The following is a 16,507-nucleotide window of genomic DNA, read 5'->3' on the forward strand; positions in this document are numbered from 1 at the left end:
TTCAGTTAGACTCCATGTTATGCATCAATAATAATAATTCATGCATTTGTAAAATGTAGCCAGTGTTGTTGGCAGCTACAGTGCCACCATCCCATTTTCCTCACCCCATAAGCTTTGAAGGTACTGCATTTAGTTGTTATATGGAGGTGTGTAATCAGGCTGCGGGCAGGTACTCGCCATGCCTAGATTCTGCAATTATAGCAATTTTCAAAATGCTAATATCTTCAAAATGGACAGAATGGGAGCACTTCTCTTCATCCCCCCACAGGTAAGGTTATTTAGTTAGATGTGGAGAAATGTAAAACTTGGGATGGGGTAGGCACAGATTTAATGTTATAAATTGTTGTATGAGAAAATGCCAAATTGATAGACCCCCTTTTCAGCAGGAATTGATTTTATTGTTCAGCGTGGAGAAAAACATAATATAACATTTAGAACCATCAACTGTTGGCCGTTTGAGTCAGAAAACTATTTTAGTGCCTCAGTCAATATGTGCAAAAATGCTTTTACTCAATCTGAATGGACTAAGAATCATGACTAATTATTGAGATGGATCACCTCAGAAATGACAACAGATGCTTTTCAGGTCAGAGAGAAATGTTACAGAAGAAGTAAAGTTCCCACAACCTGGATATCAATGATTAAACCCATGTTTTGCCAAGATTCTATGCATGCATAGCCTGCCACAATTCGAAAGCAAAATGGAGCCAATTAAGAGTTTGACATTGCTTGTCGTAAACAATTTTACAACACCAAGTTATAGTACAGCAATTTTATTTTAAATTCACAAGCTTTCGGAGGCTTCCTCCTTCGTCAGGTGAACGATGTGACGAAGGAGGAAGCCTCCGAAAGCTTGTGAATTTAAAATAAAATTGCTGGACTATAACTTGGTGTTGTAAAATTGTTTACAATTGTCAACCCCAGTCCATCACCGGCATCTCCACATCATTGCTTGTCGTAACATGAAACCATACAAGTAATCATAACATGACAGAACTACTAAAAATCACTTCACATTCTGTGCGTAATGTTGAATGACTAAAAGTTACCTCCATCTATTGTTATATTTAAGTAAATAGTTGTCTTCTCCAATTCTGAAATATATGCACATATACTGCAAAGTCACTGCTCATCATCGTTAAAACATATGTTTCTACTCGTAACCCTATTATTGAACTCTAATATCAGCTACTTCAATAACATGCCTGCTTTTCTCAGATCAAAAGGTTTGAATAATGCTAAATAATTCTGCTGGCACTATGCATGTAATTATAGTGGCAAACAACATGTACCTAATCATTAGGGCTTGTACGTGTATAGTTTGCACACTATAGCATGTATATGCAGAATATTGCCAAAAAGGAAATGGGCTTCCTTTGTTACCTACACTGTGATGTACTTTATAACCATTTAGTCTGACAAAGCAAGGTAATACTTACGAGATTTTCATTGGTTAACCTGGTAATCTCATGTTGCAGGCTGGCCTCAATTCGGGCCTCAGGTGGTAGTTGCAAGTTCTGGGCCAATAGTTGTTGCTGGCGATTTATCTCCTCCTTGAGATTCTGAACCTCCCCACGTAAAATCTCCAACTCATTCTCATAATTCTTTTTCTGGCCCTGAAGCTGAGATTCCAGCAACCTGTGGAAAAAGGCATTGTAAAATTGTAACTGTACCCCTCCAAACCAACATGGCTAAAGCAGAGTCCATCAATTGGTCAACACTCAAGGCTTAAAGCTGCGACTGCGTGCTGTCCTCAGGGCAAATGTAAAGGCACGACATCCTTTAAACCTTTCAAAGTGGTACAGGCAAGTGGAAGAATGAAAATATTCATAAAATGATTTATTTTTTAACCAAGAATGCAACCCAGGATGCTGTCATCAGCTCTTTTTTAATTTTACAACTACTGAACACAATGATGGCCTTAATTAATTTAAATATCAACACTTGTGAATTGAAGTAACACTTTGAAAGTTTAAAAAAGTAAAGCAGCAACAGGACTATGAGAGTAATAGCTACAAGAAACAAGCTTCTGAAGGCAAATCCAAGATTTTGCCTTGCAGTGGTTTCAGTTGGCTTAAAAGGAACATTAATATGGCTATAGCGACAGGTTACTACTGCGTTTCGAAAACAGAGTTGAGGAACTAGATGCCAGCTAGTTGAGGAACTAGCCGGCATATCTTCTAGAAAGTATGCAATGAACAGTCTATCTGCATGCTGCCCTTCTTCAATGCCTGAAAGTTTGTATCTTCATTTTATCTCATTTACATGAAAGTTTGCACGCATCGAGATGAAGGATGCCAGCACTGAGGAACAGAACACTTTCTAGTTATAGCAACCCAGTATCAGGGTATGGCACAACCAGCTATAGAGTAAAGCTCCCTTTACTCTACCCAATCCATATGCTTCAGCGCCAAACTCAGAACAGCTTCTCCCTACTGTACTGGTGGAATATTTACATTTCCCACACAGGACATTCTTGTGGCGTGCCTGAGTAGGATTATCAATTAGGCACGATTTTGTGTTGTGGGCTCATGCCCATTAGAAATGGAGCTGAGATGGCCTCTTTTCACAGAAAACAGTCAGTCTTGGTTAGATTTGAATGCAGGCCCAGAAGTGACAGGTCAAGACATTGTGCTGACACACAGCATCAACTGTTCCTCTGCATTAAGTCTTTGCAGTGAAATCAAAACAAATTCTCTATCATCTGATCTTCTTGCATCACTGTAAATTTTGATTTAAAAAAGGGAATACTCCTAAAGTGTTTGAAGGTTTCAAGAGCTGCCACCACCAGGTAACATTTCACAACTTCCTCCTTACTTCTGTTATTCTATAAGTAGCAGTATATATCTAATGTTAAAAAAGATTACATTGCCATCAAGCAGAATATGTGCGTTTAAAAATCTACCTTGAAGTTACTGTACAGCAGCCATAAAAAAGTTCAGTTAGAATTCACCGCACAATACACTACTGAAATTTTCTAGTCTAAGCTTTGTTAACACAGTAAGTCTAACTCTAGAAGGAAGAGTTTGAATACTTTTTACTATAACATTAACACTTAACACTGAAACGTGCCAAAGCATATTTCTGTAATGCAAGTTCGCAGCAAAGGTCTCTGGTTAGTGACGAACAAAGTGCAGACGTAGAAAGGCCCTAGGTATAAATGTGGTAACCTGTTGGTTTGTTTTAACCCTTGATAAGCCATCCAAAGCTCTCCATCCTCATTCAGCAAATGGCAGTCCTGTGATGGTCTTCAATGAGAACAAAAATGCAAACAGAAAAAAAAAGGTACAAATGATGGGAATGAGCATGAAATGTAAATGACAATGATGCACAAATGATGGTAACATACACGAGGGAGACACATAAAGACCTTCAGAACACACTATTAAAATATCAACTGTTAATGAACTTATCCACCATTCATTTTACATTTCATTCTGCTTTTGAAAACAATTTTAGCCAGTAATGCACTACCAACAACTTGCATTTTTATAGTTTCTTTAACGTAAAAAAAATCCCAACATGCTTCATTGGCGTAATCGGGTACGGTAGCATAGTGGTTATGTTACTGGACTAGTAATCCAGAGGCCTGGACTAATAATCCAGAGTCATGAGTTCAAATCCCGTCACGGCAGATGGCGAATTTAAATTCAATTAATTAAATAAAATTCTGGAATAAAAAAAAACTAGTAGCAGTAATGGTGGCTATGAAACTACCGGATTGTCGTAAAAACCCATCTGGTTCACTGATGTCCTTTGGGGAAGGAAACCTGCCGTCCTTATCCGGCCTGGCCTATATGTGACTCCAGACCCACAGCAATGTGGTTGGTTCTTAATCGCCCTCTGAAATGGCCTAGCAAGCCACTCAGTTGCACAAGGCGGCGGCTCACCACCACCTTCTCAAGGGCAATTCGGGATGGGCAATAAGGCCAGACAGCTGAAGGCACGGCTGTTAATGTTGGGCCGTAGGGAAGGAGAAGACGTTGTAGGGGTGGACGTGGTTACAGAGATAGGGAAAGGAGAGGTAATCTAGTAGATAGGTGTTAGATCATGATAATATATTAGAAATCATCACATATATTTCAAATAAAAAGAGCTTTTCTATCGTCATGGGTACATAAAGTTTACAAAACATTACATATATATGTCGATCGGTTGGGGTGAGGGCAGGTGGAAATCACTCGTTTCACAGAACCACTATATTTCACAAATAATGTTTCTATCCAACCCAAATCAATATGAGAGAATAGTATGGTGCTGTTATCCTATGGCTATCGGTTGGGGAGCCTGCTTAGGGCATTCCAGCTGACCATCTGGGGACTTAGTCCATAGAATGTGAAGCAAACTTTACAATGAGGGAAGAGAAAAGCTTAATTCTGAAAATGACTGAATTAAAAGAAATATGTTTCCTGGTACTGCTAAAATAATCAACAAATAACAATGCATATTTCCAATTTTCCAGACTCTCTGTAGTTAGCACTTTGAATGAAGATGTGCATTACTGCGTTTTCAGTTTTTCAATATCTATAAAAACTTTATTGGAGTTCTAATTTATGGATAATTGTGGATCTCAATTATTTGCAATTTGTCCCCATTTCCAACAGAAACTAAAAACAGCATAGTAAGAATTGCATTTGTTGGAGTAGTGTTAGCAGTATTCTAGTCTTGGTTACATTAAATACCCTGATTGCTATTTTGATAACTTTTTTGTCTAAGAATAACTAAAGTAGTAATTGCCATGGTAACTATTTGAGATTTGTGTCCAATCATTACAATAGTGCTCTGTTTAAAAGAATGCTGGAGCTACTCCTTTTTGAATAGTTAAAGGATAACATGAACGCTGACTATCCATCTTCTACAGAAAGTAACCCACTTATTTCTAATTCATACACTCTGATACAATATTTTTGTAGTTCAACTGATGTCAAAAACAAAGCATCACAAAAATCAGGATCCTGATATGATTGCTAGCTGCACTTTAGGCCACTGATTGACAAACAGTTTTACTGTTTAACAAACCTAGAAACAAGAGGCCTGAAGTTCTGGTTCTGTGGGAGGATGGAATTTGGCTGAATTATCCAATGCTCATAGGGGTGCTGAAACCGAGGGTGGAATCCAGATCTATCAGGTTTCTGCCCCGTTCATTCCACAGTCCAAATTCCGGTCCGGGGGAAGGAGGGGGAAAGAGGTTGCTGTCTGGGTCAGTCTTCCACCCGCCGTCCCCAAGTTTGCTTGAATCTTTGGGGCGTATCTTCGGGGGGTTCCCTGGAATTCTGCCCGGTACACCACCAATAGGAAGGGTTGACAATGCCCAAAAAAGAGGTAAATCGATCCCAGAGGAAAAAGGATTACCTTTAAAAAGACAGACAGCCACTTGCTCTCTTAACAGCAGAAAAAAAAATCCTTTTTTCTTCAGCCTTTTCCAGGCTTTAGGGTTCCCCCTATCAAAGTAGGCACAATGGGGCAGGCACTTCTGATGCGCTAATACACGGACAGGCCGCCTGTCCCTGCGACTTAGGATGGGGTCCACAGGGTAGTCTGTAGGCAGTCAGAAGTCCTGTTACTCTGCACTTCCGCCAATAGAGCAGGGACCCCGGAATTTCAGAGCCAGGCTTTGCAAATCTCATACAAATTTAGTAACTTCCACAGCTTATTTCGCTGTAACTAAAATTACTCAGTTTATAATTAATTCAGACAAACCGCTGTCATGGAAAAAAAGGCAACAGATCATTCATCTCTGTTACAAGATCCTCAGATTCTAAAGCAAGTCACTAACTTATTATTATTTTGTTTTATTAATTCATTAATCCACCATTAGAAAGAACGCATTTTAATATTTCACATCACAAGGCTAGTTAGTCAAACATCAGCTTAAGTTTGACGCTCTCTTGCAAAGCTTCATTATGAGCATTGTTATATTCTGTTGGTTCACGTCCAGCAAGTCAAGGGCTGCAATTTACAGGCTCATCTGAAAGGGTAGAATGATCCCAGGCATCCATCAATAATTACTTTTACTAAATACAAGAGGGACATTCTAATTTAATACTTCTTTTTCTCTGCTCCCTTCCTCTCCTGAAGGCTTTGATTCCTTTCTCGGGTACAGTTCCATGAGAAGTGGTTCATCCAAATGGCAATTCACACATGAGCCTTGATAGCAAGGGTCAGCAGGGTATTTGACTTTGGGGGAGCGCATCACAGCCACGCCTGATCCTGGCCTCACACAACGTCCACATTCAAGTAGGAAGAATCAGGAGCGGGAACCCTGGTTGGTTTTGCCTCCCTAACCTAGGGTGCTGAGGTCAATTGTAGCTCCCTTACTGCTGCCCCAACACAACACAGGTCAAGGTTCAAACCTGCAATCTTCCTGGTCTGTACGGCTCAACTAGACATGTTCTGCCTTCTCCAAATAAAGGAAACTGATTACTAGCTTTACAGGTATATCATAAATTAAAGTTATATATATATACACATATTAGTAAAAAGTAAATGTTTTAATAGGCTAGCCTTTATTTTACAATATATCCACACAATTACATTCATTGTGCTGATGGTATTTTGAAAACTTCTAACTAAAAGGTAATTATGGTTTTGCTGTACACCTCCGGCCAAACTGGATTTTAATGCCACTCGCATGAGTCACATCTATAAATCTTAGTTTTTATTCAAATGCTGGTCAAACAAATTTATAGCAAAACACGCAACTAGTGACACAATGGGGGTAATTTTAAACCCCAAGAACGGGTGGGAGTTGAAAATTGTTGTTTTTTTGGGTTGCAACCGCAAAATTTTTGGACTTTGCGTTCCCAAAGGGAAGCCTGTACTTTTACGCGCCGATGTTAAACCTGGAAATAAAGCCGGGTTGCCGTCGCGACCCAAAAAACAACTATTTTCAACTCCCACCCGCCCCCAACCCACCTGTTCTTGGGGTTTAAAATCACCCTCAAAGACTCACAGACAGAAATCTGCAGGGAAATATAGTTACTTTGGCAAGATAGTTTTCCAATTATCTGATTTTGTAAAGGAGGCCAAAGGGAAGAATCCCTGTCCCCAACGACTCCTTCTGGTCCCACTACTGAGCCAGACCACGTGGCCAATTATCGACAGTACCCTGAAGTACCACAAACCTGCCTGGCTCAAATACTGAATATGTCACAGAAGACTGACTCAGATCCAATTTTTCAGTGCCAGGCACGCAATTTGGTGAGGCATTCTCTTTTAACACATTATTGCTTTCCAGGTTAAATACATTTCACACACACAAAATGGTATTGCTGATTCTCCTGTTCCTAATGGGTTGCATCAGAAAGCTGTACTTATATGCTGACATCTTCCTCTACATTTACTCTGAGGGGCTTACAGACCATCAGCTAAATGAAGCCTGGAGCTCTTCAGAAAACCTATGAAAGCACTGTCAGAATATTCCTATATGTCATCAAATTATTAGGCCTTTTGTGTGACAGAGTAGTCACCATCCTGATCCCTTTCACAACTCACATCAAGCCAGTGATTTTCACATTCATCAACTCCTCCAGAATCACAACCAGTAGGACAATCAAAAAACTGGGATGTCAACTAGACCACATTAGTTAGGACACTCATTGAAGGAGTGGACTGTTAGGTGTGAGTGGAGGGTACATCTGATGTGATTCTAGAGCAATTAACAAGTTTACTCCTTTCTCCCTACATGTAAAAGCTCATGCAAGTCTTTACTCAAAGCCTTCAGTCTCCTATGAGTCATGAAGAAAGTAGTTAATTCCAGTTCAGCAGCATCTACAGGTATCTTGCATTGCATGATATCCACAGGTACAGTTCCACTTAAGATAACCAAAAACAGACCAAACTGGTTATCAAAGGGCAGAGGATCATTTTACCACCTGCTGCACAAACAAGTCTTTGTACATCTTTCTACCAACCCTTCCTTGTCATCTCATTCTTCTATCACTTTGATCGCTCCCTTCTCATTTACTTGTTTTTAATCACAGACCCAAAAAATGTATTCACCTTCAACTGGGTTCCTCCCAAGTCCCTTTCCTGACACTGGTTTAGAATAATGGCAGCCAATTTGGTGACTACCAGAGGCCAACCCAGATTATTGAATCCAAGAGGTGGGCAGATGAAAATATTTTAGATTCGTTTGTTTTGAGGCTTTGCACAAATCTACAATAGCCCCCCTCAAAAAAATATAGATAGCAAATACCTCAGGCTGCATGTTTTTCCTTCATAAGTTGTTCGTTTCAGGTTTTCAACTAATCATTTGGGTAGTAAGGCTGTAAATGAACAAAGCTATGCCAGGGCATCCGATAGTCTTTGTAATCATTACCTGGACCTCATCGTGCATGAGCTTTGGTTGTATTGATATTAGGGAACTGTTTATAAGAGCACATAGTTTTCCCTTCCTTTTGTCTGATCATATTTGAATAAACTAGATGACCATCCTCCAGTATCCTTTTTTTGGTCAGCTGGATGCCTGACCTTCATGGAAAGCTATTACCATGTTGAAGATTCTCCAAACCAAGCTACTGAGAATTCCACACAGGTAGAGTTTCTTTTTGCTTGATATGGAATGCACACTCTCACCTAAGTGCAGAGTGTTTAAGCACGAGAGCCAGCTTAGTGATCCTCAAATGTGTGTAAGTGGAATACTCACAAAGAAACATTAGGCCAATAAGACATCAGCCCCGACTAATCTAGAACGAGATATTTATAAAGTTGAAAGGAACGCAGGATTCTAATTATTGCTTTTCTTCCCTCCCCCCAAGCTGTTTACCCATATTATTAGGGGTGGGGAGGAAACAAAGACTAACAGTTCAGATTTCTGGTATTGCATTGTGCATTAATTACATCCATCAGTAAAAGCCACAGCCTTTCATTACATCTTTTACGAAAAAGCTCCAGAGATAAAGCACATTTGTCAAACGTGATTTTTACAGCAAGACTTTGTAGTTCGCCTGATTTCAAATAGAGCCTTACAGAATTGATCCAAATCCTGTGGATACTAAAAAAGATGCTCACCACACCGTACATCCAGCTGATAAGTCCAAATCTGTAAATAGTTCTAACATTTACTGTTAAGGGCTTCTTTTAAACCAGGTATACAAATATATTGAACAGTTCGACAATCATCTCCCTTATTTCACTACAGTATTCACTAAAATAAATTGCTTAATAGTTATTTGATGCAAATAGGTAAATGAAAGGCAGAAGATAATTCATATTTTCTGTCACATGTTTCTCCAAAACTGGACCCTTTAACTTTTCCAAAACAATTAAATTTCATTTAAATTCATTTATCAACTCAAAAATATCCTTTAATATTTTATATCACAAGTCTAGATAGAAAATCAGCTGATCTTTGGTTTTCTTGTGGCATTTGATTATATCCTGTTGGGTGCATTTTATAGTTCAATGCAATGCTGTTATGATTCACAAGAATCCTTAACATATAATTTTTTCTAAAATGTCAGAATTCTAGTTTAGTTTTGATTTTTAATAGATATGTCTTAAATAAACATGAAAAAAACTTTATTGTAGCAAATTCAAATCTTAATGGGATATCCTCAACTTTATAATGTAACTGGACTAACACACAAATATACAGATAGCATATTTGAGAAAACATGAAAAACAGTTTTTAAAAAATGAGATAGCAACAATCTCTCCCAAAGGAGGTCCTGCTTTCTATACGATGCTCTGAGGATGCTACTGTAAGGAACTCTATGAGCACAGTTGAACTTCAACATGCTGCAACTTTCAGTTTCTATAAACGCATATTTTGTATGATGTGTAAAACTACACAGCTGAGTAGTTTGTGAATTTGAATAGGAATCGGATAACAGCATTGGGTTTTATAAATAAAGTAATATTTACCTTTCTCGTAGGCTTTTGCATTAAGTAGTGTGCAGTTATACCTTAGGTTAGACCAGAGTTAGAATACCGTGTGTAGTTTTGGGTATTTCCATTATAGAGAGCATGCAGTGTAGATTTACCAGGATGGTGTCGGGGATGGGAAACTATAGTAATGAGGAACAACTTGCATTACTGTGACTACATCACTGGAGTTGAGAAGGCTATGAGGAGATTTAATAGAGGTTTCTAAAATTATGATTTTTTTTAAGATAGGGAGTCAGTGATGAGAGGTCATCAGTTTAAAATATCATGAAAAGAGCAAGGAGAGAAGTAGGAGAAATTTCTTTATGCAGAGGGTTGTTGGGCAAAGAAAGCTTTGCATATGGAATGGTTGAGCCAGAGACCATTGCAACGTTTAAGGGAAAATTGGATAAATGTTTGAAGCAGAGGAAGATAAGGTGCTATAGGGAGAGAGCGGGGTAGTGGGATTAATTTTGGATTCCTCTAGCAAAAAGCCAGTACAGACATGATGGGCCAAATGGCCTCCTTCTGAGCTGGAAACCTCCAGGTGTTGGGAATAATCAGTATGGAAATATTTTCTTAAGCTTTCTTTTCAAGAACTGAGATTACTTTTCCACTAATCTCGTAGCCCATGCAATTACTCACTCTGACTAAACTAGTATTCAGAAAAATCTTGTCTAAGTGCACAAAATATTTCCTTGGGGATTACCTTTTAAGCGATGCTAGTGACAGGATCCTAGAAAAATTGTCTCATTGAACGATGCCAGATGTTCTTACAGCCGACTGTAGGTACAGAAAGTGCACACACTGTGCAAGATAGAACAGCAGAGGCAGGAAGGCCTCATCCATCTATTTATTTTTGGCATTTTCAACAGTACTATTTATTCAGGGATTCCTCACGCAATAAAAATTTACCAACCATCTCTCAAATTAGTATAAGCACTGCACTCTCTTCTGAACCAGTCAAACTAATCTACAAGAAAGGATGAAACAGAGTTGTTTATTTAAGCAGAGTTACAGGTCTCTTGCCGGAGTATTAACCCTGCGTATTTCTTTCAGATATTCTGAGTGCTATCCTTTCCAAATTACAGGGTATCTATCCCTACCAAAGTCATATTATCAAACTTCCAGATTAGCCTTCAACATGAGTAAGATGGTTAGATTTTTTTTTAAATAGTGACTCTTACAAAATAGTTCATCTCATCAAATCAGAGCACATTCGTTTTATACTAACTGCACAAGCACTGCATCCTCTTGCAGTTTAATGAACCAACTGAGATATGATAGATACCAGCACTGCATAGAGTTAGATGGTAATTACACAGGATATTCTCTATTAGAAATCATTTTTGCAGCCAGGTCATTGTTTCCATGTGCTGTAAATTCTTTCTCTGATAAAATTTAAAAAGCATTACTGTGTAACTCAATCACACAGCACTCCATAAGAAAGATCTCTCTATAACATGTGGTCCTCACTTACAATTGTTCTAGTCAGTTACCACATTCGAATAGAAGTTACACTTTTATATATTTCCAACCCTGGCTACATATTATAACAAAAGAACATCAAAACAGTTGATGAAGGTGTGACGATTAATGAAAGCACATAAATGATGGGAATGTTACAAGAGCTTGCACAATCACACACTTTTTTCACCAGTGACTAATGGAATGGATTGGACCATTACCTGTTGGTTTCCTTGAGTCCAATGTATGCTTGGGTTATTTCACCTTGATCCTTCATTTTACGAACATCCTCCAAAAGGAGTATCGCCTCAGTCATTGTCTCCTGTAACAAGAACTCATTGAGAATTCCAGCAACATTCACAATAACCACTTCAGGATTCCTCTGCTGAACAGAGTAGTTTCTCTAAAGCTAAATAACCAGCAGCATTGAATGGGACAACTTTGGGGATGAGATTCCTTTATTAATGAAAAATAAAATAATCTGTAACGTTATTTGTTTTCTTTTTATCTCCTGACAGAAAACAAAAAGTGTTCATGTAGGAGTGAATTTAAACAGCAATAGTTAAGTCTGTTCTATAAAGTGGCAGCTTTAAGGCATGCACACTTACTGGGGATAATTTGAATGTTATTAGTGTGGCTGCAACACCTGGTTTGTGGTATAAATGCACGTTTCCAGCCCCCAAATGAACACCGTGAGGTAGATTTCCTCTCGGTCACTAAAGATGAGCAAAAAAAGTTAGTGTTTTATACTTGCACCAGCATTTTGGCTCATATCAGCAGTTAGAGGAAAATAGTCTCAGATATTCTGTCCCCATTTTCTGGAAAACAACGAGTGCATCATTAAGAAGAGTGGTGGTGGAGTATTGATGTGAGACACCAATATTGTGATAAATTTTAGGATGTCCACATTTTGGCCCCTCTCTTGCTAAAACTCTGAATGGAGTACAAACAATAAATAACCACAATTTGTTTCTGTGTAAAACATTTAGACCCTACATACCCAAAGATCCATCAGAGTTTAGTGTTTTCAAAAACCTTAATGCTATTTTTCAAAACTAGTAAGATGACAACCTCATTATTTTTAGTCACAGTCTGTACTTTCTTCCTTTCCAGTGTTCTAACATGAAACCATGATTGAAACAGGCCTCTAAATAAAATGCCACTCTGCCCAATGCTTTCTCATGTGTGCCTCTCAATTGAATATTAATAATTATAGTAACATGAAGAGGAAAAATTCCATCCTTGATTTCCTGTAATCCATCACAAGGTACATGGATTGGCTCCAACTCTGGGAATTTCGTCATCTGCCTGATTGGCCATCATACCTAGTGGGAGCCTCATTTCTGTTGTTTATTTGGGGTTTCTGCCGAAGTTACAGTGGCTGACCAGGACAATCTGGTCAGGATGCACTGCAGCAACTCACCATAGCTTCTTCGACAGCACCTCCCAAACCCGCGACCTCTACCACCTAGAAGGACAAGGGCAGCAGGCACCTGGGAACACCACCACCTGCACGTTCCCCTCCAAGTCACACACCATCCCGACTTGGAAATATATCACTGTTCCTTCATCGTCGCTGGGTCAAAATCCTGGAACTCCCTGCCTAACAGCACTGTGGGAGAACCTTCACCACATGGACTGTAGCGGTTCAAGGAGGCGGCTCACCACCACCTTCTCAAAGGCAAATAGGGATGGGCAATAAAAGCTGGCCTTGCCAGCGACGCCCACATCCCATGAACAAATAAAAAAAATCCCTGAGGAAATTCCAGCGCAAGCTTTGAAACTTTGCCCTCCCACCCCCACAATAAGGATATAACTAAGCATTTCAGGATTTAAAATGATGCAGTTTTCAACCCTTGACGTTTCCATTTGATTTTTTTCAGGCATTCACAAAGGAATTGAAATGCATTCAGTCAATTTCAGTTCAGGCTTTAAACAGAGTTTTAGTGTCAATGACCATCATCAGGTGGATTTTCTTAAAATCCCAACTGGTTCACTAATATCCTTGAGGGATGGAATCCTGCTGTCCTTACCCAGTCTGGCCTATGTGTGACTCCAGTCCCACACCAACGTGGTTGACTATTAACTGCCGTCTGAAGTGGCCTAGCAAGCATCAAGGTTGTATCAAACAGCTAGAAAGAAAATCAAGGATCAAACTGGACGGACCACTCAGCTGTGACCTCATCATTGAATCAGGACAGCATTGTGGGAGCACCCTCACCACATGGACTACAGCGGTTCGAGAACCAACTATCACCTTCTCGAGGGCAACTAGGGATGGACAATAAACACTGCCCCTGCCAATGATGCCAACATCCCAAGATGGAATAGAAAAAATGTCAGTAGATGTAGAAAGTGTAAAATTAATCATCACTAAAATACCACAGTTTAAAACAAAACAGAAGAAATGCATAACGTTTACCTTGTTATCCTAGAGGTGAGTGAGGGGTTCAGAGGAAAAAGACAAAAACAGGATGTTAGCAGCATTATAACATTACAATAACAGTCATATAAATCAAAATTAAAAATGCAAGTTGACTACGGAACATAACTGGATTATTATAGCACAAGTCTCTTCTTTCGTATTGATTTAAAATAAATAAATAAATGCAAAACATTAAGTATTTTTGTGCATTTTCCATCAATCGTAGGATGTATCAGCTTTATATACCTTCCGCGTCACAGCTTCCTTTTGGCTGACGAGTTGGGATCGCAGAATGAGAACTTCCTCTTTACGAACCTCCAGCTCTTCACTTGATGCATTCAGATGGTCAAGTAGAACTTTGTACGCAGGAGAACCAGGGGCCGTAACTTGTGGGGAGGCCTTCTCTGTCAGAGAACTGTGCAGTTCATTCAGCTCATTCTTTAATTTCTTATTCTCAGACTCTAGTTCTTGCCTCTGTGGAATAAAACATAGATTGATCAATTAAAAGATAAAACACATCTCCACTGAATAAGTTCATGAGAGTTGAGTTAAATCATATCCCAAATCCAGGGACTCAGTCTTATGCAATCCAGAGAAATAATTTCAATAATTCTTCAAATTCATTCCCTTCCAAAACAAAACACTGAATAACTTTATACGAGTAGTTGGTGTGGTGGGTGGCTGTCAGGATTGGAGCACAAGGCTATTTATTTGGTAATGTCAAAAAGGCCAGTATCCAGAAGTTTTAAAGACCCTTCTTCCATTTCACATAGAATTGATTTTCACAAATCTAATTGTATAAGTTATGTCTTTCTGCATTCCTTGCGACAGATGGGATTGTATTGATCTAATTTCGCAGCTCAGAGATCAGAAATGGTGATCAACTCTGTACTGCTCTTGGTGTTATTTAAGCAGAAGGTAATGTTCCTGTGAAATACTATATTCACTCTATGTGCCACATGATCTGTGCAGCAGGAATTTGATTTTCTGCCACTAGGTGGAACTGCTGGTCGTCTTTCACAGAACTTTCACCAAACTCCATTCTGTTTCTGGAACTGTAGAAATGCGATCAGCAACACCTTCAAGCCGGCATTGAACCAGCAACCCCAGAATGACTGTAATTAACAGTCCTCCACTCTGCCAGCTTAGTTATTGACAGGATCGAACTAGATGGGATTCGAACCTCCAATCTTATTTCCCATAGTTAGGATGCTGCGTGGTATGAAGAAATACAAATACGAAGAACAACATGAAATATTGGGGCTGTTTTCATTGGAACAGAGGAGAATATGGGGCGATTTGATACAAGTGTTTAAAATTATGAGGGACAAAGTAGAGAGGTTTAGAACGAGAGGACATAGATGCAAGATTAAATGTAAGAGATTTAGATCGGAGAACAGGAGAAACTTCTTTTTAACACAGAGGATTCTTCAATCCTTCTATTTGTCTCACTGACATCAATACTATGCAGCTGAAATATCATAAGACTTGACATTATTTGCAGTAAAATAAACCTATCCTGATTTCCACTATTAGTGTGTGAAGATTACAACATTGACAGGATTATCACTCTGTGTTTAAATAACCTCAGTTTGACAATGAACTTAAGCACAATAGAAGTGTTTGAGATATCTGTCCTCCTTAATCATTAGACTATTTCTCAAGAGTAAAATTCTGGATCACAAGAAATACCGGGTTGTAAAAAAACACCACCTGGCTCATTACTTTGCCAATTGTACAGTGTTTCAGTTCTCGAATGCCAGCGTGCTGTCTGAGATGCTGTATAATGGCTCCATTCTTCAAAAAGTTGTTTAAGTGCCCTGGTCAAATTCAATACTGCAAAGACATGCAAGGGGAATAACTTGCTGAGGCTTCAGCTGGAGTCTCACTACAATCCCCTTGGATTTGAGCAGAATCTCTCCTTTGACATAGACTTTAAAGACTATAAAGCCATCCAAATCAACTATATGTACAACAATTTGCATTTGAATAGCACAGCTCACAAAGAGCACTTTACAAGGGGGAAAAGGGGAAAATGTAGAGTATGAGATGTATAAAGAATAATGGGGGGGTGGGGGGGGAGGGGAAAGAGAGAGAGACCGAAAGCAAGAAGAGGATTTTTAAAGAAGCTTTTTGAAGGAAGGGAGGTAGCAAGGAAAAAGTGGTTGGGGGAGACCTTTCCAAAAGCAAGAGCTCAGTGACTAAAAGATTGCCCGGATCCTTCAGTTAATATGTCGTATTATTATAATATGGAGTGCTGCAGACATCATTCCAAACAGTTCATGCATAGTTCGAGAGGATGATGTGTTCCTAAGGAAGAACATGCAGATCTGATATTATCAGTACCATCTAACTGGTTCCAAGCAGCTTGTAAAAAGGTTTGAACCTAAGTTATGATGAGATAGAATTACCAACCCTGTTGTTAAACATCAAAAGGAATAGGCCCAGCTGGAATATGTAGACACACATCCAACATCATATACAGTTGCTTCATCCCATCAGGTGTCGATAAAAAGCGACACACACACATAAATAACACACAAACGCCCAGAATAATTGAGAAAAATCACATATGTAAATTCCCATTATATATGACTGTATATAACTCACCAAGTGCACTGGCCAACACCAACTTGCACTGATATAGCACCTTTAACATAGGAAAACATCCCAAGGCGCTTCACAGAAGTGTAATCAGCCAAAGATGGAATGATCAAACCTTGGCAACAATTCAAACACATGAGGGGT

The 16,507-nt window shown here is 39.1% G+C and overlaps 1 protein-coding gene across 1 annotated transcript in view; it reads right to left on the bottom strand.

Annotated features, from left to right (window-relative positions):
* Positions 1 to 16,507, bottom strand: part of myo5aa (myosin VAa) — a 161,308-nt gene that overhangs the window by 22,214 nt on the left and 122,587 nt on the right. Inside the window, exons 28-31 of the mRNA XM_067971455.1 lie at positions 13,997 to 14,233; positions 11,556 to 11,656; positions 3,171 to 3,248; positions 1,440 to 1,638 (exon numbers count right to left, since the gene is read on the bottom strand). Coding sequence (XP_067827556.1) covers positions 1,440 to 1,638; positions 3,171 to 3,248; positions 11,556 to 11,656; positions 13,997 to 14,233 — 615 coding nt within the window. The remainder of the gene's footprint in view (positions 1 to 1,439; positions 1,639 to 3,170; positions 3,249 to 11,555; positions 11,657 to 13,996; positions 14,234 to 16,507) is intronic.

The sequence above is a fragment of the Heptranchias perlo genome, chromosome 34, assembly GCF_035084215.1.
Source record: "Heptranchias perlo isolate sHepPer1 chromosome 34, sHepPer1.hap1, whole genome shotgun sequence".
NCBI classification, from domain to species: Eukaryota; Metazoa; Chordata; class Chondrichthyes; order Hexanchiformes; family Hexanchidae; genus Heptranchias; species Heptranchias perlo.